The sequence below is a fragment of the Vombatus ursinus genome, unplaced genomic scaffold (assembly GCF_900497805.2).
Source record: "Vombatus ursinus unplaced genomic scaffold, bare-nosed wombat genome assembly UNPS02014335.1, whole genome shotgun sequence".
Lineage (NCBI taxonomy): Eukaryota > Metazoa > Chordata > Mammalia > Diprotodontia > Vombatidae > Vombatus > Vombatus ursinus.
Window position 1 is genome coordinate 1,008,346 of NW_020954113.1, and position 21,119 is coordinate 1,029,464.

At 38.6% G+C, this 21,119-nt stretch overlaps 1 protein-coding gene across 1 annotated transcript in view; it reads right to left on the reverse strand.

Annotated features, from left to right (window-relative positions):
* The window catches only part of SHC4 (SHC adaptor protein 4), a 70,093-nt gene extending 50,224 nt beyond the window's left edge, over positions 1-19,869 (reverse strand). The window contains exons 1-4 of the mRNA XM_027860932.1: positions 19,859-19,869; positions 17,826-17,889; positions 13,709-13,828; positions 1,495-1,548 (exon numbers count right to left, since the gene is read on the reverse strand). Coding sequence (XP_027716733.1) covers positions 1,495-1,548; positions 13,709-13,828; positions 17,826-17,889; positions 19,859-19,869 — 249 coding nt within the window. The remainder of the gene's footprint in view (positions 1-1,494; positions 1,549-13,708; positions 13,829-17,825; positions 17,890-19,858) is intronic.
* Between the last annotated feature and the right edge of the window lie 1,250 nt (positions 19,870-21,119).

Genomic DNA, 21,119 nt, shown 5'->3' on the forward strand with positions numbered 1-21,119 from the left:
GGTGAATGTTATCACTGTATAAATTGTCCTTCTAATTCTGCCCACTTCTCTCTGTATTGGTTCACAAGATCATCATAGATTCAGAACTGGAAAGGACCTTAAAGACCAACTAATACAACCCTTCCTTTTACAAATGAAGAAACTGAGATTTGGAAAAACTGAATAACCTGCCCAAGATCACACAGCTGTTAAGTGGCGAAGGCAAGACTTGAACTTAGGTCTTCCTGACTCTAACTCCAATAGCATTGTATCTACTGTACTGCATTGCCTCTAGAGGAGCAGGATAAAGCCCAGGCAAGGGTGGGGTCTAGGCCACGTTCAACCTTAACACTGCTTATTAGAAATTACAAGTGAATTCAAAAAGCATTCTGCACTGTAAAATTATACTTATACAAATTACCTGATGCTGATGGTCTATGTAAAGCTAGTCTTGTCCTCGGGGTCAGAAACTCAGTGTACTTAGTTTACATGCTGCCCATGATCAAATAGGGATTCAGGGATTAGAGCCAGAGTTGTAATATTTTAAGACATTACTAACTTACCAAAGAACACCCCTTCTCCCCCAATTTATTCGTTAAGTGGTAATAATGTCAGAGTCAACCGCTATCAGTTTGTTGGGGATGGGTCAGATCATGAACTTGAAGAATCACTTCCTTACTCACTATTTGTCATGGGACTGGACTATTCCAATTCCCAGATCAAACGCAATGTGGGAAAACATATCCCCCACATCTGAGCAGCCCAGTACACTGAAGTGTCTCTTGTCTTCTGGCTGCATAGGCTGAGAGGGAAGATGACCCTTCTCTACTAGGACTCCTACATCTGGAAAGTGCTCCTTCCACTCCAGAGCTTCCCCACTCCTGTCCCTGGAAGGCCCAGAGCTCTGAAGTAGCCCCTTTCTGAGGACAGACTATGGTCTGGGATTTCTTCCCAGGCCACTTGTAGTAACTGGGTTGCCCCAGAGTTTGGCTGTAGAAATCCAGAGAAGCATACCACCCTCTCTGGAGAAGTGAAGCTCCTGAGAGGTCCCCTCTTCACAGGCAGAAAGCAATGATGGTGACTTCTCTCTTACTTGCCATTCATCCTTGAGTTTGCCCATGACCTGCACTTAACTTTTTCCTTGAGCTAATCTTGGTCTGGAAGAGAAGTTCATGCCAGTAGACCCCATCCTTATCTGGGCTTTATCCTGGAGCTCACCTGGAGCCTCCTTGCTTTTAAGTAGAGAAATTCTAAGGAAGCACTCCCCTCCACCCATGCCAGCACCTGGGCCAAAGCCCTGTTTGCCTCACCATATTGCTATATTATTATTGCTATTTTAACTATATCATGAAAAGCAAATTCTTTGATTTGATGCTCTATGCAGGGGTTGAGAAATGGCAATCTCTGAAATTGGGAAAAGCAGCAGCTAGCATAATACACATACAAGTTGTGTTGGCTCTTATGGAAATAAAATGTTTGTTAAAAATGTGGGAAAATTTATAAATCCATACTTACAGGATCACCTCCAGAAGCGAAAGAAATGGACTGCATATGATGATTTGCAATAATCTGAAAAATACAAGAAGCCAATTAAAACTGTACTAATGGTATAAATTAATTACTTTCCTAATTATTAACAGCCTGACATGAAGATTTTCTCTGAGAAGTAAAAAGTATTCAAGTGCACTGAATTATTTGGCTTACAAATATGTTCAGGTGTGCTCTGTATTTCACCATATAAAGGACCATAGTGTAATGTATAGTTGGTGGAAATGTACTTACTTTATAATTCTAAAGTATCAATGAAACATCATCTTCTGGCATATCCTAGTCTAGGCTCTGCTTTTGTCTGAGGATGCCTGACATTAGGTGATAAAATCTTCCTAGGTGATAAAATCTCTGAAACAGTTTCAAGAAAACTGTTTGCATGGAACTATGGTACCTTTTTGTAGAACTATTCCTCAGAAGAATACTTGTTCAAGATGTATTGAATCATTGGGGTTTGGACAAATCATGCATCTATATATTATTTATTGGTATTTGACTGACACCTATTTCCTACAAGTTATATAGAAAGATACTCAGAGAACCCTAATTAAGAGATCACTGTCATTAAACAAATAATTTCAGCAGCAAAACTCCACCTCATTATATCAGAACACATTGTCCAGGCTTACGTTTTATTGAAGCATCTTGCCATGTGAAATAGGCTTTACTATGATGGGGATAGGTGGGGTGGAGGAGGAAAGAGAGGGAAGGGATCAAGCATTTATTAAGCACTTACTATATGCTAAGCATGTGTACTGTGCGAAACACTTTACAGATATTATCTCATTTGATCCATTAACAAACCTGTTGCCAATATGTCTGTATTTATTTCTCCCTAAGACATTCCTCCCTAATTACCCTCCCCTGTCTATTCCTCCCTAAAAGCCCTCTTGTATCATAGGCTGAGAACTTGGTTTCTTTGGAAACCAAAACATAGTACAGTATGTACTCTTCTTGTTTGAATAAAAACACATTTTAGGAAAGGCCATGTAAGAATGATCCAACAACTATGAGACATCATTATATTCAATCTAGTGAATAAAATATCCATGTTCTGAGAAGACTGCAGTAAATTATGTGTCAATATCTATCTATTTATCTCACTCATTGAGGTATCGTTCTCCCTGCTTCCTGCCTGCTCATTTCAATGGCAGCCAAGCTGTCCTAAACCAATTGTACCATCTGGTGGCCAATACAGGGAACCTTCTGACCCCAAATCTCTTCCCCAGTGTGGCAGTATAGTGTAGGGTATAGGACACAGGGCTAGGAATCAGGATACCTGAGTCTGAATCCTCCTTCTCATACTTAATAGTTGTATGATCATATGCAAGTCACTTAATCTCTGAGCATCAGTTGTCTGATCTATAAAATGGGATAATAATACTTGCACCGCCAACTGTGGGATTGTTTCAAGGATGCTCTTTTGTAATCCTTAAAGTACTATATAAAGATAAATTCTTATTCTCCATCACCCCTTTTCTTCCCAAATCAAAAGGATTATGCAAATGTTGTACCCATCATCTCTCAAAATTCTGCCTTTCACCATTCATAGCTCAGTTCATTTCACTACAGGAAACTTTTTCACATACACACACACACACACACACACACACACACACACACACCTCTTTAATGCCCTTCTTTCCCTGTGTCTTCCAATTTTTGCCCAGTTACCTCAGAGAGCTCTCTTCAAATCCTGAGATTATATAAAAAGTTTTAAAGTGAAATCAGATTTTAAAATCTTTGATAATACTGAGAAATTCCCTTCAAAATCTTCACAAAAGTTTCCATCTACATTTTCTTGTTGTTTTCATTAAATTTAATTTCTTCCTTCTTGGAATTTGGGATGAATAAAATAAAATTATTTTTCTATTAACTGGTTTTGTCTTGTTTATTCACATTATCCTCCACTAGAGTCCCACTATAATGCACATTCCCTAACCCGGAGGTGATTCTGGGTTCTTGAAGGTTATGCCAGTGAAGTAAAAGTTTTACCAGGTCCTAACCAAGCTGGAAAGGCTACCAGTAGAGACCTGGTAATGTACTCTGTCTTTGTCATCTCAGACCTATTCTAAGTTCGGGAAGGTTCATCTCCAAAGTGTTGACCAATAAATAATGATATTTAGCTACTACTATTAATGATTTTATTGTTTTATTCTCTGTTGGTAAAGGAAGTACCTACACTGAGGATATAACATTTCATATAATAGTAATTAATAATAATAGTAACAAAACACATTTACATCATGTATTAAGATTTACAAAGTGCTTTCCTCAGAATGACACTGTGGGGTGGATGTTACAAATATAATTCTATTTATGCCACCACCTCCCATTTTTGGTGTAGACCTGTGATTTCATTCATGTAAGGAACTCCCACTATGAAATCTCCCTCTACCAGTATGTTTTTGCAACAAGCCTTCAACCTGCAGTACTAGATAATTGCTTAGACTGAGAAGTTAAGTAATTTGTCCATGATCATACCACTGTGCATCTAAAGCAAACCTTGAATCTAATTCTTCCTAACTTCCAAAGCCAGTTCTCTATCCCTCATGTTGCGGTGCCTCTTTCCACTAGCATGAGGTACCTTGAACATGAGTTCAAGCTCTGATCACCTCTCTAATGGACTTTTGTAATAGCCTCATAATTGGTCTTCTTGCTTACAGTCTTTCCCTCTGTCCAGTTCATCATCTGTAGCCTTCAAAATAATCTTCCTACAAGTCTGACCATGTTATTCCAACTCAAAAATCTTAAAGTGGGTCTCAATTGCTTCTAGGTTTAAATCTAGCCTCTGTAATTGATCCTTGCAGCCTTTCACCATACTGTCCCTTATATACTCTAAATTCCAGCCAGGTAGACTACTTTCTCAAATGCAAAATTCTATCTCATACCTCTGTAAATTCTCACAATCTGTCCACCATGCCTCGAATGTACTCCCTCCTTGGCTCCTCTTGTTAATATCCTCATCTTCCATCAGGGGTTGAGCCCAGATGCCATGTCCTCTCCATCACCTCATCTTCTCTGATTCTACCAGTTGATAGTGTTCCATCCTTCCCCATACTAGCTTGTATTTATTCATCTGGTTCCTCAGTAGAATGTAAGTTTTTTAAAGGCAGAGATGGACTCTTTTTTGTTGTTCCTAGCACAGTGCTTTTGCACATAGTAGGTGCTTAATCAATGTTTATTTGATTAAATTAGATGAACTTGGAAAGACTTCATGAAGAGGGTGATATTTGAACTGGGCCTTGAAGGAAGAAAAGGATTTTATAACAGGTAGTGATAAGGAGGTTGTTATTTCAAGGAATTATAGTCAGGAATGCTGCCATTAGTAAATTTTGGTAGTAAGAGGAAAAGGTGGTAGCAGATCCCTCTCTTTCCCCAGGGTAACAGATGCCAAAAAGAGAAAAAGAGAGACTGAACCAGGACACTGGCCCATCTAACTTAATAGTTCTTTTACTCGTGTAGGAACAGGGATAGGAGTTAGATTAGCAAGGTAGGGATAGGAGCTATGATTTCATTGGTAAAGGGAACAAGGAGAAACTCCTTCTGCCAATGGAGGTCAGCTCCTTCTCCATATCTTGGAATCTCAGAGAGTTGCCTATATCACATTTTTATACTAATCTCTCCTCTCCAAAGAGAAGTGCCATGACCACGTCATAAGGATGACCATTCCTGGAGTACATAGACATACAATCAATAGCAATTATGGACAGTTCCCTCTGAAAAGAGGCATCAGGAGAAGGGTTGGCCCAGAGGGATTGGCTATGCAATCAACAAAACCAGGAATTAAGCAGTAGCTATCCTTTCTGCTTTAGAGATAGGGCAGTAAGTGAAAGAAAGAGTGGAAGGAAGGCTCACTCTCTGTTGATTCAGAATGGAAAGTACTCCAGTAGTTGGTTTGATTTATTTTGAAATCAGCAGCTAGTCCTTGAAATCTCATTAGTCTAGAAGTCATATAACTAAAGATTTCAAACTAGAAAGGACCTTGGTGTCATCTAGTCCAACTTTCTCATTTTACAGATGAGGAAACTGAGGCCCAGGGTGGTTAATTGAATTACCCAAAGTCACATAGGTAATAAGGGGAAGAGTTGGGATTTGACCCCATGTCTTCTGAATTTAAATCTAGCACTTATTCTACTTCATCACATTGCTGTTATACACTACAGAGCTATAACTAATATATCATGCACCTAGGGCAAGCAACCCCAACAGATACCCTGGGACAAGTAGCATACAGGGGATTCTTAAATCAACTTTTTAAGACAAATTCAGTTGGAGAGGGAAGAAGAGAACTTAGGAGAGAACTCAGACATTAGACAAGATCCCACAGAGGGAAGAAAAATACCCCTGGATCTAGCTAAGGGTAGGGGAGGCTGCCAATATGGAAGAGCACGGGACAGGGGCAGGCAGAAGAGTAGCTCAAGCTAGAGTGTGTCTGCCAACAATAGAAGTAGAAAACAGGTCATCTGATAGGTTAATATTTTAACATCTTGCTACCTAGGAGCTAACCTCAGCTATTTCTATCTGTTAAAGAAACATGTGAAATCATTTGGTGCCTGGAGCAAAGACTGCTGTGGTCTGCCATGATGAGCTAGAACTTAACTAGATCTTTTTCATTAGTTAAAACCATTTATACCATCTTTGGGGATCTTTTTATTTGTTTTATGTTACACTTTAGACTCTGACACAGGTTGGAGAATGAAAACATAAGGGAGATCTGGGAAGTGTCTCAGCCTAAACTGGGGATACTTTGAAAAGACCTTATAAATAAGGCCTTTACTGACCATGCTACACTGCCCCACCCCCAACCCCAGTTTCCAGTGTCTTCACCACAAAATATATGTACTTATCATCTCCGCCAGCTAAACTACAAGGTCATTGAAGCCTGGCACTGCTTTTGATTTTGTCTGTGTCCCCAACACCTAGCACAGTGCCTATAGTAGGCACTCATTAACACTTATTCATTGACTTATCCAAGACAGTATATATCTGTTGAATTACTAAATTTTTGTAGAGGCTGGAAAGAGTCCTTGCTCTCTTTCTCTCTCTCTCCCCATTTTATTTGCCTTTTCTCCTTTCCTCATATAGTTGTGACTAGAGACAGAGTGGTCCCAAAGAAGAGTGGGTGGATAATTGAAAAGCAATTACTAGTAAGAAACAGGTTAGGCTCTTTCTGAAATTTTTGCTTTGGGGCCTAAAATTTCAACTTATGTCAATTGATAAGGACGTGTCACTTGAATTAAATTAAGATATATGTAAAAATCTACTCATGGAAATAGGTCACTCTCAGTAATCAAGTGAGCATTTATGTAGGAATATTTTAAGAAATATATTTCTCCACATTAATGTGGGTAGTGCCATTTTAAGGATGATCATTTTTCAAACAAACATAATTTTACATTTTTGACACTGGCAACATGAAACATTTTTTTATGGAAGGCTATAGAGTTTGCTTCTATAATGTCCTCCTTTTAGATTAAAATGTACCCAGAACATATAACTTATTATTCATAATTAATGGAGGGGTAATGTAACATAATGGGTAGAGGACTGGCTTTGGAACAACGAAGATTTGGGTTCATATCCTGATAAATATTGGCCGTGTGACCATGGACAGATCATTTAACCTCTCAGTCCCCCAAGAAGCCCCCCAAGATTATAAATCATGGGAGTTACCAATCATATTTAGAAAAAGAATTCCCAGTGCTGATGAAATCACAGATCAGGATCATAGATTTTCATCTGGAAGGGTCCTTAGAGGTCATCTAGTCCAACTTCCTTCATTTTCCAGATGATGAAACTGAGGCTAAGGGTGGCAAACTGATTTGTGTAGGATCACGCAGGTAGTTAAATGGCAGAGCCAGCATTCAAACCAGATGCTATGACTCAAAATTCAGCATGCTTTCCACTGTACCGTCATCTGTCTCCCATCTATTAGTTTTCATAAATCATTCTTGAATTTATTTATATTTTCAGCTAAATGAATCTCCCCCAAAAAGTATGAGTAGTTCCTTTAATTTATCTTGAAACTATACCTGAATCATTCAGGGTCATCCATAATTCTAGTTTTGGAGGACTGGATGAACAAATCCCCTTTCATATTATCTATGCCCTTCACAAACTGAACAATTTTGTCCTTGTTCTTTCTCTACCTTCATTCTTACCAATTTATGGGGTCTAAATGTTTGCCCATTTTTGGCCTATGTTTTTCTCTTTTAGCCTTCACGGGGCAGCTGCTTAAGTCTTTGCACTGTTCTAATTGCCCTTCCTTGGGACCCTCCCCTACTCCCTTGTTAAAATTGTTATGGGTTTCTTGAAGTGGAGTAACCAAAGCCACCTGCCATATTTCCCAACCACTTTCCCCTCCAGCCAGAAAAAAAAAAACTGAAACAATTACAAAAGCACCTCACTTTTTTTGCTCTAACAGTTTTGAGATCCTGCCTGACTTGAGTCTTATCTCTAAATGCCCACCACCAGAAGTAGGATAATCCCCTCCCCAAATCCACCAGTGTAAGGAGAAGGTATGGTTTGCCACCCCCTTACTTCAGTCCCTCTATCAGGAGCAGTGACTAGAAAGGGTGTCAGCAATGGCCGCCACTTATATATTCATTGTCTGCTTTCCCTTTTGCTCCCAGAGATATCAGTGTGTGGCAGTGTTGGAGAAACAGTAGAATGTACAGGTGTAGAAGTGGATCAGGAGAAGAATGGGATGGGATGAAAGGCAAGGACTGGGTAGTACTGAGAATAGTAACAACCACATTCATACACCCTCCTCCTGAACTCCCAATCACCTCATTGGACATGAAAAAAGGTTTATGAAAAGAAATTTGTCCCCAGAGATGAAACCTATCTCTGGATGTCTCCATACTCATTCTAACCCTGCCCTCTTTCCCTTCCACCATGTAATCCTCTTGAGTAGATTACTGAGGGCCTCCAGACTCTGTCAATGAGACCATATAACTAAGAGAAGACTATATGTGCCAGATGCCAAACAGCTGTTTGTGTGAAAAGTGAGAAATTCAGCCAATCCCCTGAATGTTTCCAAATGTACAGACGTTGTGTAGACAAAACATCTGGATGACTGACTGCATTTTTTCATTTTTTGTCCAGATGTTTGGCATCATGTAAGCGAGAACTAGATGTCACGCTGGCCTTGTAACAATGAGCTCAACTCTCTTGGCTAATCAATACTCAGACAGACAAGATGAGAGATTGGTATTTTGAACTTGTTTCCCTAAGTTACTTTTTTCTCAAGCTATCTTATGCACCACCACACCTTCAGGTGTTTTTTTTTTCCTTTCATTTACATTTCATTTTTCTTTCATTTCTTTCATTTTTTCTTTCATTTTCTTTCATTCTGAAATCCTGAAGTGAAAAGTAGAATTAAAAGTTAATGTCACTTGGGTAAAGTGTTACTAACAAGGATGTACTTTTGAATTTTTTTCTAGAGTTCAAGTACATGGGAAAGTCCTTGTGTAAAGGATGTCTGAGTAATAGCAGCTCAATGATGATGGTTCATTAATGTTTGTTTACACTAAAACTAAATAGCTCCCCGGACTTAATAAAGTAAAATCTAGATTGACTGGAGGCAAGCTATCCCCAAATTTCAGAGTTGGAAGGGATGCCAGGCCATCTAGTTCAACCTGTACCTGACTAGAATCCCCACTAGGATATCTCCAATAAGTAAGTAATCAACCAACTCTCACTTGAGCCTCACCTCTAGTGAGGAGAATTCCACTATCTCTGGAGGCAGCCCATTCTCCTCTCAGAGAACTCTAATTATTTAAAAGCTGTTCCTAACATTGAGCCCATAACTTGTCTTTCTATAACCTCTTCCCATTGTTCCTAGTTCTGCCTTATTCTGGGACCGAGTGGAACAAGTCTAATCTCTCCTCCATAGACAGATCTTTAAATACTTTTAAGACAGCTAGTATGTTCCTCCCACCCATCCCTAACTCCTTCATAATTTTGATATAGTGTGATCTGAAAGCCCTTCACTATCCTTGATTGTTCTCCTAACTAACCAAAGCTTTCAACTAATTAGAATTTTCTTTTGTACTCAGTTTTTAGGAGAGAAAAAAATCACAAGAAAACAACCTAATAGTAGCAATTTAATTCTAAAAAGCACTTCCCAGGGGACATTGAACTCAATATCCTACACCTTCGGTATCTCTACAACTGGATAGTAAAAATTGAAATTCATAACGTTGATCCTGAGGCATTGCAATATCCTGAATGAAATCAAAAGAGAATTCAATTATGTTATACTCTACTCATGCTGACACTGCTTCCATAAAATCGTTCACATCCATCCCCTCTTATTCATTCCTACTGCCAACACCCTAGATTAGCCCTGATTAACTCTTATTATTTCAACAGCCTCCAAAAGAGTCGACTTTCTTCCAGCCTCTCCTTGCTACAGTCTATCCTACATACACTTGCCAGATAGATAGTCGTGATCATGTCATTCCCCTGCAGAAAAAAAAAACGCTTCAATTGATTCCCATCAGCTACTGAATGAATTCAATAAATAATACATGAATTAAATAAAGTTAATAAATTCACCCTGGCTTTCCATCATCAGGCCCCAACCTACCTTTCTAACCTTCTCTCTCTTGATTCCATTTCATGTATCCTATATGCCAGGCAGACTGGACTCTTGGTCATTTCTTGATCACGTCTTTCTCTTTCTTGCCTCTTTACCTTTAACCACACTCTTTGTTATACTTATAATGCCCTCCCTGGGCATCTCCCATCATCTCTCTGTGGAAATCCTGTTCATCCTTCAAGGTCTACCTTAAATGCCATTTCCTCCATGAATTTATAACATGTCCCCAATTCTTCTGCAGGGCAGCTAAGTGACACAGTGGATAGAGCACTGGGCTTGGAATCAGGAAAACTCATCCTCATGAGTTCAAACCTGACCTCAGACATTTACTAGCTATGTGACCCTAAACAAGTCACTGAACCTTATTTATTCCAGTTTCCTCACCTGTAAAATGAACTGGAGAAGGAAATGACCACTCCAGTGTCTTTGGGAAGAAAACCCCAAAATAGGGTCATGAAGAGTTGGATGTGACTGAAACGACCCAACAACTTTTCTGCAAATGCAAGAAGGATCTATGTCTACTTTGAACTCTAATGTACTTATCAAATTTTACCTTCCCTTGACACATCTTATCTTGCCTACTAGTCTACGAGTTAATCTTTTTTGTGTCTTTGGTAGTCTGATGAAGTTCAAAGTGACCTTCTCAAACTAATGTTTTAAATGCATAACATAAAATATAGTCAATTCTTATTATTTGTGGTGGTTATGTTCTATAAAGTCATTGTGAACACTGAATTAGCAAGTACTGAAACATTTCTCCTAGGGGAAATACGGGGTTAGGTTCCTGTAAGCCTCTGGTCACAACATTTACTTTAGCACTTTCTGGAGTGGTTTCACATACAGATTGGTGAATTTCCTCTTCTTTTTCGGATATACCATATTGTTGATTCATTAACACCAAACTCATGGCTAACAGCATTATATAACTCATGTCAGAAAAAAGATTATCGAACACATGGATTTTCTCCATAAGGCACATCACAGTCTTCTTGTGCATGAGAACACTAGACAGCACTCCAGCCCTACAATTAGGGGCCATTTTAAACAGCAAAATCACCAAGAAATAGCACAAACATATGAAAAATATGACACCAGATAGACCATGAACAAGATACTTGTTTACAGTATGAGAGCTAAAATAAGAAGGCAAAGCTGGCCTTGTTCATCCTCAGCTGGGAATGTGTGCACTGGGTAACTCAAATTTTTTGCTGAGAAAGATTACAAAAGTGCCATGAGTATTGAGTTTACAAATAAATTTTAATGAGTAGGCAGATCGGCAAATCCAGAATCTACAAATAATGAGGATCGACTGTATACATATCGAAAAATGATTTTATCACTTATCCTCCATGCCAGGAATGCTCTCCCTCAAAATTCTGCCTCCTGGCTTCCCTGACTTCCTTCAAGTTTCACCTAATGTCCCACCTTCTGCTATAAATCTTTCCCAGTCTTCCTTAATCTTAGGAGTTGCCTATCTATAGATAGTTGCCTGTATCTAATCATAGGCCCAGATCACAGAAGTATACCTGGACAGGATCTTAGAGGTCATATAGTCCAATCCCTTCATTTTACAGATGAGGAAATTGAGGCCGAGAAAGATGAAGTTACTTGCCCAGTATCACACAGGTGGTTAGGTGGCAGAGCCAATGCTCAAACCAAAACCTCTGACTCCAAATCTAACATCCTTTCTATTTTACCATCATCCTTCTACTTTACAATCTTAGGGCCTTCCCTCAGCTTCTTCTCTATGTATCTTGTTTATACATAATTGTTGGCAATTTGTCTCTCCCATTAGACTGGGAACTTCTTGAGAACAGTGACTGAGTTTTTGGTTTTGGCTTGGTTTTTGCTTTTTTTGCTTCCCCATTGCTTAGCAAAATGCCTGGCTCATAATAAATGTGGTTAATGAATGCTTATTGACTGAATGACTGAATACAAAGGAAACCAATTATATTGGAATACAGTTATTAACATATATATACACATATATGCATATATATGTACATATATATATATACACACATATATGCATATATGTGTATACATATTTAAAAACAAGTTCACAGCCCCCAGGCTAAGAGTCCCTTTTCAGACCCGAAGCACTACGCAGTAAGCAATCATTGAATATTTGTTGAATGAATGAATATAAAATCGGGGAATTATACTAACATTTTAGAAAGCTTTTCAACAATAGGACCTGAAATAAAAAGGATTTTATGCTTAACTTTCAGTTGACCAAAAAATTAAATAAATAAATTTAATTTAAAAGTTAAATAAAATTTCCTCACACATTCTGTTATTGGTTTTACAATTCTTTGCCTTGACAAAAGGTAGGAAAGAGCATTGCTGTTAATGAGAAGAGGGCAGTGGTTTGAAAAACTCTAGTGAGTATCTATATTTATGCCTTAAAAAGTCCCAGACCTGGGAAGTGGGGTATGCAAATAAATGTGACCTTTTCAAAGCATGGTTTCTGGACCAAAGGCTCTATCTCTGTTGAGTAAGCCAGTCTTCAGTTTCCCTTCTAAAACAAGGTACTGCAAGTAATAGCAGAGTATTGTTCTCCCTCTCTGAAACATCATCATCATCATTGATATTATCAAAGGGGATTTATTTGGCACTCACTTGTGTAGGGCACATGGAGCTCTGTATTAAACAAGAGAAAAGATAGGTTCTCCGTGCTTTAGGATAGCCAACAATAAATGTTTCTATCATAACTGGTTAAAGAGGCAGCCTGGTGGAGTTAACATGGTGTACAGTTATCCCTTCCACATCATGGGGTTTGGAGGCATGGCACCCCCATGACCTGGAAAATCTGCATAAAATTTTTGGCCCTCCCTTCGTACTGCAGAAGTCTGAATCATTATGGTATTAAAAGATAAAATATGTTGATATTATATGAAAATATACATATATTTTATACATTTTTGAGTTTCTAAACTTTTTTCTGTGTCATTGGTGGGCCTTCGCATGTCATCTTCAGCTTCCACAAAACTCCCCCCAAATTCACATTTAATTTCTTATGCCAACCTGAGATACATCAAAACCTTGATGGGGGAAAGTGGCAATGTGGAAGGGATAACTGTACTTGGAGTCAGTCAGACAGGGATCCAAATATGACTTCTCATACTGAATAGCCATTTGACCCTGGGCAAGTCACCTAATCTGTTTCTCTTAGAATTTATCTACTAAGTCAAAGATGTTGCATTAGAGGAGAAAGTCTCCACTCTAGGAACCCCTACATAATAACTGATTACTATTCTCATATATATTATTATTATATATGCTTACATGGTTCTCCTTCCATCATCCCTGATGAAATTCTATTTGTCCCATTACCTCTAGAAAAAATATCCAATATAATGTAAGTTCCTTGAGGGCAGGAACAGTTTCATGTTTTTGTCTGAGTATTCCCAGCACCTACTACAGGGCCTGAAGCATGTCAGGAACTTAATAAATGCTTATTGAATTTTGAATAAATGAATGAATGGATATAGAAACAAATGAATATATTTAGAAATGAATCATTAGTATCTTAAAAAATACCTTCAAGTAAAATTATCTCTAGGATCTTACCTGCTGAGTATCAATGTTCATCAGAGTAAGGCTACATGTTGAGACGGTCAGTTTTATATTAATTCCAGAAAACTGAAGGTTACTTCTGCCAAGTACAGAAGATAAAAACTTAACTGGAGGCTTTAAAAAGAAAAAAGAAAAATTGATGTAAGTTGTGGGATTTGTTGCCTAACGAGATGATAAATGTGTCCTAGAAGACTGGTCTTCTTTATTTTACTTTAAATAAACCAAATCATGTCACAATTCACGTAGTGACTTCTGAGAGTAGAGCTCTGACGCATTGGGGCCACTGTCTTATTTGGGAACACAGACCCAAGGTAAAAGTTCCTAAACCCATCCCCTCCCCAACTCAGGTATTTACAAGGGGGAAAAGACATTGTCAAGTACCAATCTAAGGCTTTTGTGGTGTTTGTGCTTTTGTGGTGGCATTTCCAGACCTGCAGGGGACCTCCCTGGGTTGAATCTACAGAGTTGGGAAAAGAATAATGGACTCTACCCTGTTGGCTGAGCTCTTGACTGGCATTGGACTAATTAGTGCATGCTTAACAACCCATTGGAGCTGTTACTGACAGCTCAGTCAGTCAATGATATTGGTGGAAAGAAAAGTTGAAAAAAAAGTTTCTTCCTATATTTTCTATGCCACTCCCCCTACTATTTCTTGGGCCCCATTAGCACAAAATCCCTGCATATCAATCACTCTGACCCAGCTCATGGATGAATACTCTGCAATTAATTCAGTCTTCTTCTTCCACCAAGAAAATAAAAATGTCTCATTGATATCCCTGCCCTCCAGTACTTTGGCTCAAGGCCCAGCATGGGATAGCAGAGTAGACTGTTGTCTATGTGGTGAGATTGGAAGGGTGCCATAAGCCCCCCCACACCTTTTCCCTCCAAAGATCTCCAGCCCCCATAAAAGTCTACCATTAATCACTTCTATGAGTTAAGACATTGTTTCCAGAAGGTCTCTGTTAAAATGCATAAGTATTAGCAGAGAGCTGGGCTACCATTAACACTTTAGCACCCATTAATACATTACCTAGGATGGATTTATCAGATTAGCTAATAGGTGCTGAAATCAGAGTCTTGAAGGAATGGAACACATTCAGGTGGGTGGGCAGTCTCAAAAATAGATCCTCAGCATGGGACACTGCCCAGGGAATGTAGACTTGTGTGGGGTTCTATAGTGAAAGCAGAAGGTGCTGGGTAATACGGAGTACTGGGTACTTAGGAGCTTATTTTAAGGGAAGAGGAAGAGCTAGGGAGAGAACTCTGATGGGGTCGATATAGTAGGACAGGGGCAAAACAAAAGTAAAGTTTCATGATTGATCCTGCTTTGACTTTTTACAGAAAAGTGCTAAATTACTCTTTGCACAGCCTATCATCCATTATTGGAACTCATATTTTATTTTTATTACTTAGCACATTCTGAAGCATATTGTAAATAGTGGTAATGAAGGAGTACATTCTCCCATGCTCATCCCAGGTAGCAGTCTGTTTTTCACAGAAAGCAACATAAACAACTCCTGGCCCATCTCCTTTCCTCTCTATATACCATATGGTCCCATGTAAGACAGGCTATTAATACACAGAAAAGACAGACTTAATGTCAGTGTTGATTATTTCACTGGATATATGCAAATCACTCATCTGAACTTCCACAGTGTTCTTTTGCTGTTAGTTTTCAAAATATAATTTATGTAGCAATAATAATAATGAGCAATAGCTCATGTTTATATGGTGCTTTGTAATTTTAAAAGCATTTTAACATATATTATATTTAGTTCCTTCTCGAAACAACCTTAGGCTGGCCATGTATATACAATGAATTACTATAAAGTCCCCTCAACCCTCGAAATATCTTCTATACCTCCCCATTGATGCCTAATGCTTATTTTTAATATCTCCTTTCATAATTAGAGCTAGGGTTTAAAATGCAAATCTGTATTAACAGTCATTTAAGTACAATCATTCATGCTAGAGTATAAATGTTTGGCATCAGAGCATTTGCTAGCAATGAGCTTTAAAAGTGGGGAAGGGGCAGGGTCTGGAGACATTGGGCATCTATTTTTTTTCTTTCTTTCTTTTTTTTTTTTAAGGCAATTGGGGTTAAGTGATTTGCCCAGAGTCACACAGCTAGTAAGTGTCAAGTGTTTGGTCTGAGGCCGTATTTGAACTCAGGTCCTCCTGACTTCAGAGCCGGTGCTCTATCCACTGCGCCACCTAGCTGCCCCGACATTGGGCATCTAAAAGCAAATGAGAGGAAGACCCACTAAAATAGGGAAAGGGTACACGTCAAAATAAGAGGGATGGCAGAAGATAAGCTTAGAAAATGAAACAATTTTGCCCAGGGCTTGCCCTTACTTTGGGGGAGGGGGCACAGGAGAGAGATATTATTATTCTTATTTTATTAATAGGGAAACTGATGTAGAGGTTAAGAATCTACCTCCAGGGGGAGAATATGTGATTGGCTTTGTTGAACTTCTGATTAGGAAATCAGGAGAAAAAGGTGCTAGGCCTGATGTGTTAGTCTTCTATCTTTATGATTTTTGCAAGTCAGTTTGCCTTTTTGTGATTCATTGTGTTCCTTCACCTACAAAAGTGAAGGGAGGGGTGATGTTGAGCTCTAAGGTCTTTTCCAATTCTAAACTTCCATAATTCTAAATCACATAGTTAATTAAAAAAAAAAAAATAGGGACTATAACTCCGGTCTCCTGTAGCCTAACCCTATATTCTTTCCCCTGCACTACGATGCCACCCAGTGGACCATAAACTTTTTTGCTTATCGAGCAAGTACAAAACTTGAAATTATCTAGCATCAAGATCGCTGTCTGGTAAAGCCCAAACCTGGCTATATGTTAAATAGAACATATATTTAAAAGAGGGGAGGAGGGACAGAAACATTCACACCTAAATCTAGATTTTAGTCTCGTTCCTCAGAGGAATTGATTATTTCAGGCAAAAAGAAAAGACCACCATTCCTTTTACATACTCCTACCTGTTTGCCTTCTGGTGGGAAGAGTACACTGTGTTTGTTTTTCTTGAGGGCAGTGGTATTTTGTTGGGATTTTTAACAGCTCATATACAAGGCTATCTATCTTACAGGATGCTATTCCTTGGTTGAGAAAGGGTTAAACGAATGAAACTGTTGAATGAGATCAGTGAACTGAAGTTGCCTATTCATAGGGACCTGAAATAAGCGGAAGAGGATGTGAAAAATGGATGCAGCAAGCTGGGGGCCACATCAGAAAAGCTGATAGTGGTGAGTCACGGCATCATAGACTCATAGGATAAAAGATTTAGAGCTGAGAGGTCATCTGGTCCAACATCCTCATTTTACAGAGGAAGAGATGCAAGCCCAGAGAGTGAAATGACTTCAAACATAAGAAATAAGTGACTAAGCTGGGATTAGAACTCAGATGCAACTCTAAATCCAGCGCTATTTCTACCACACCATTCTCACAATCAGGTTGTCAGAGCCTCTCTTTCTGCTTACCTGTTCCACCCTGAGTGACACTAGGTAAAGCTCTAGGTAAAATTGTGAAGGGCATCTGGCTTACTGATCTCTAACAACCTGTTTCATACTAAAGTATTAATGGATTCATGGGTTAGATTCAAGTAGCAGAAGGTACTTCCCAAGAGACTGGGAAGAGAAACCAAAATACCTTAACCAAAAAGAATGGTCCTTTAATGATGGCAGTTTCAAGTATGGAGGCTCTTACTCAAATCACTAACCTTTTATTCTGCCCAAATAAGGCCTGTTCTAGGTAATATTAATGTAGGATAAATTCCCACTGGAAGATTATACACACACACACACACACATACACACATACATATACATAATATACACACACATACATACAGAGAGAGAGAGGGAAGGAAGAAGGAAAGAGAGGGAGAGAGAGTGGTGGGGAGAGAGAAAGAAGGGGGGAGAGTGTGAGAAGAGGAGAGAGAGAAGTAGAGAAAGAGAGAGAAAAAAAAGTAGAGAGGGAGAAAGAGAGGTGATATGATTTGGCCTGATACTGTAGTTAAGGGTCCTTTATGATATATGACAGATTTGGGGTCATTCACCCAACAGTCATAGAAACATCAAAAAGAAAACCAAATTATTATTTACCTTGCGTCTTTTAATGGGTCCATTTTCCCCTGGAACAGCTTCACACAGGCGACTTATTGCTTCCCTACAGAACAAAAACCAGAAGCCATGAAAGGTTTGACCTTTCACCTTACATATATTCACCAACTACAAGCATGGATAAAAGCATAGAATTCTAGAGGTGCAATGGATCTCGGAGACCATTTTGTCCAACACTTTTTCAACATGAATTCCTTCTATAATATCCTCTACAAATAGTTACTCAACCTCTACTTGAAAGCTTTCGGTGATACAAAGTCACTGTTCCCCTCTTCTCTCCCCTAAGGGTAACTCATTAGCTCTGTTGGTTGAGAGGCGTTTTCATATAATGAGCTGAAATCTACCTCCCTGTGACTCCTACCCACTGGACCTAGTTGTTCTTTCCAAGTCTAAGTAAAAATAAACCTAATGCCTCATCCACATGATAACTATTTGAATATTTTTAAACTGAGTTCAATATTACCCCTTTCCTCCTCACCCCCAAAGAAGAAAAGAAGGTTTTTCTTCTCCAGGCAGGTATAGACAGAACACTGGGATTGGAGTCAGGAAGACCTGAGTTCTAATCCATCCTCGGACAATTACCAACTGTGTGATCCTGGGTAAGTCACTTAACCTTTTTGCCTCAGTTTCTTCATCTGTAAAATGAGGATAATAATAAACTTACTTCCTAGGAAACTTGTGAGACTGAAATGAGATATTTGTAAAGCATTTAGCACACAGTCTCTGGTACATAGTAGGTGCTTAATAAATGCTTATTTCCTTTCTTTTCTTCCCTTCTTTCTCCAAGAAAAATATTTCTATTTGTTTGAACCAATCCTCGTATGCCATAGTTTTAAGCCCTATTGCTATCCTGGTTACTTTTATTTGGATGAACTGTGGCTTGTCAATATCACTCCTAAAATTTGGCACACTGATTTAAAATTGTGATTCTATTGCAAGGGGAGTCTTTCTGGAAGTCTACCATGTTCACTTCGGGCGTTGGGGCCACAGAGACTCTGCCTATGCTAGGAAAGCTTGCACAGACAGTATGAGGATACGTCTGAGATAAGAGTTTTTAGAAGAATGCTGAACAATAACGCCATACAGCAGAAAAAACATGGATTTGGAGACAAAGCACTAAGATTCAAATCCTGGCTTTACCGTTTCCTTCCTGGCCTGGAGAAAGTCACTTCACTATTGTAGGCCTTAGTTTTTCATCTGTAAAATGAGGTGAATAGAATACATGGTCTCTAAGGCTCCTTCCTGCTTTAAACATAAGATACTATGATCCTTAGAAGACCAAAATATCAGAGAAGGAAATAGAGGAAAGAAATGACCACAGAAAGAGGAGTCCCTGACTCATCATCATCATTAATAAAAATCACCAACAAGCATTTATTAACTGTTTCCTATGTGTCAGCCACTGTGCTAAGTACCAAGGATAGAAAGCAACTAAGTGCTAATCAAATGAGATCACATATATGAGGATCAAATGAGATAATATTTGTAAAGTGCGTCATACAGTGCCTGGCACATAGGTGTTATATAAATGCTAGTTATTGGGGGTTTTTATTATAGCAAGGCAAAAATCACTTTTTGGTTTATATAAATTATAGTTTGCCCTTTTCTGTTTGCAATGCTAGACTTTGGATTCAATGCAGTTATATGTTACCCATCCTGACAAGAGTTCACCTTTTCTGCCATGGAATCAGAAGGTTCTGAGGCAGTAGATTTCCTAGGGCCTCAGTATCACTGGGGTCAGCAACTTCCTGAAGATTCAGGATTACTGACAACACCAATAGTGACCTTATCGAGAAGCAGCCCCTTTCACAGTCACCCAGAGGGTAAGTTATTAACCTCCTATGTCCTGCTCCCTCAGAGTGGGTGTCAAGCTGATATCAGCCATGCAGAGCTGAGACAAACATCTATCCCTGGGGCATTGAGAAGGGGTTGGATTTGGGCCATAGGTACTGAGAGTAGTTGTTGCTAATATATTTTCCTGATTTGATTCTGCATTTCTATTCTAAGTAACTTACCCGTTTTTCATGACTATAATGTGACATCATGTGACTAATACAGCAGATGGCCATTAGGGAGAAATTCAGAGAGAATGGGGGTTCAGAGCAGCAATTTGAATAGATATAAACCCAGATGAATCCCTGAAGGCCTGAATGTAGCATTGACTTGTTATACTATCATATCTCACGTGAAAAATTGTTTTTTAAAAATTAATCAAAATTTGTGTTTCTTGACCAGATCATAGTCAGCTTAATTTCTAATACTACAAACCATTGAAATCTGATTTTGCTCCAACTTCTTCATCTAAAGAGAATGATCTTTGGACTGGATAGGAGAGAACAAAAATAGTTAAGCAGCTTCTCAGCTATGCAAGGATCTAAGACAACCCCAAAAGACTCATGATGGGAAATGCTATCTACGTCCAGAAAAATAACTATGGAGTCTGAATGAAGATCGAAGCATACTCTTTGCTCTCTTTTTGTTGTTGTTGTTTCTTCTGTATCGTAGTTTCTCTCATTGGTTCTAATTCTTCTTTATAACATGACTAATGTGAAAATATGTTTAATATGAATGTATACATATAGCCTATATCAGATTGTATGTTGTCTTGGGGAGGGAGGAGGGGAGGAAAGGGGAGAAAATTTAGAACTCAAAATCTTATGGAAGTGAATATTGAAAACTAAAACTAAATAATTAAACATAAATAAATAAATAAACAAAAAATAAATAAGTAAAAAATGGTTAAGCAGAAGGTAGAAAGACAGTGAAAAGACAGGCAGAATGTGGCTGCCATCAATGAAGTCAGAGTGTTGAAAGAATTAGCAAATATGATTGTAGAGAGGATGATCTGGGTTTACGTAGGAAAAAAAAAAACTTAATAATTGTTAAAGCTGTCCAAAAATGAATCAGCTACCTCAGATAATGGGTTCCCCTTTATTGAAGGTGTTTCCACAGAGAATGAATGAACCCTTGTTGGGAACATTGTAGAGGGAATTCTTGTCCAGGTACTAATAGGAGTAGATGGACTCTGAGTTTCCTTCCAAAACTTGGATTCCAGAAAAAATACTTCTATATATTTAATTCCATTTCAGTTCCAAAAACATAATGTACCAACTGTGCACAATACCCAGCCCCAGGTCCTAGAGAAAAAAATGATTCAACAAGCATGTTTTAAGCACCTAAAAATGGCAAAAAAAAAACGGTTAGATGATGATGATGATGATGCAGAGACAAAAGTGAAACAATTCTTTCTGTCAATGAATTTATGTTCAACTGGGG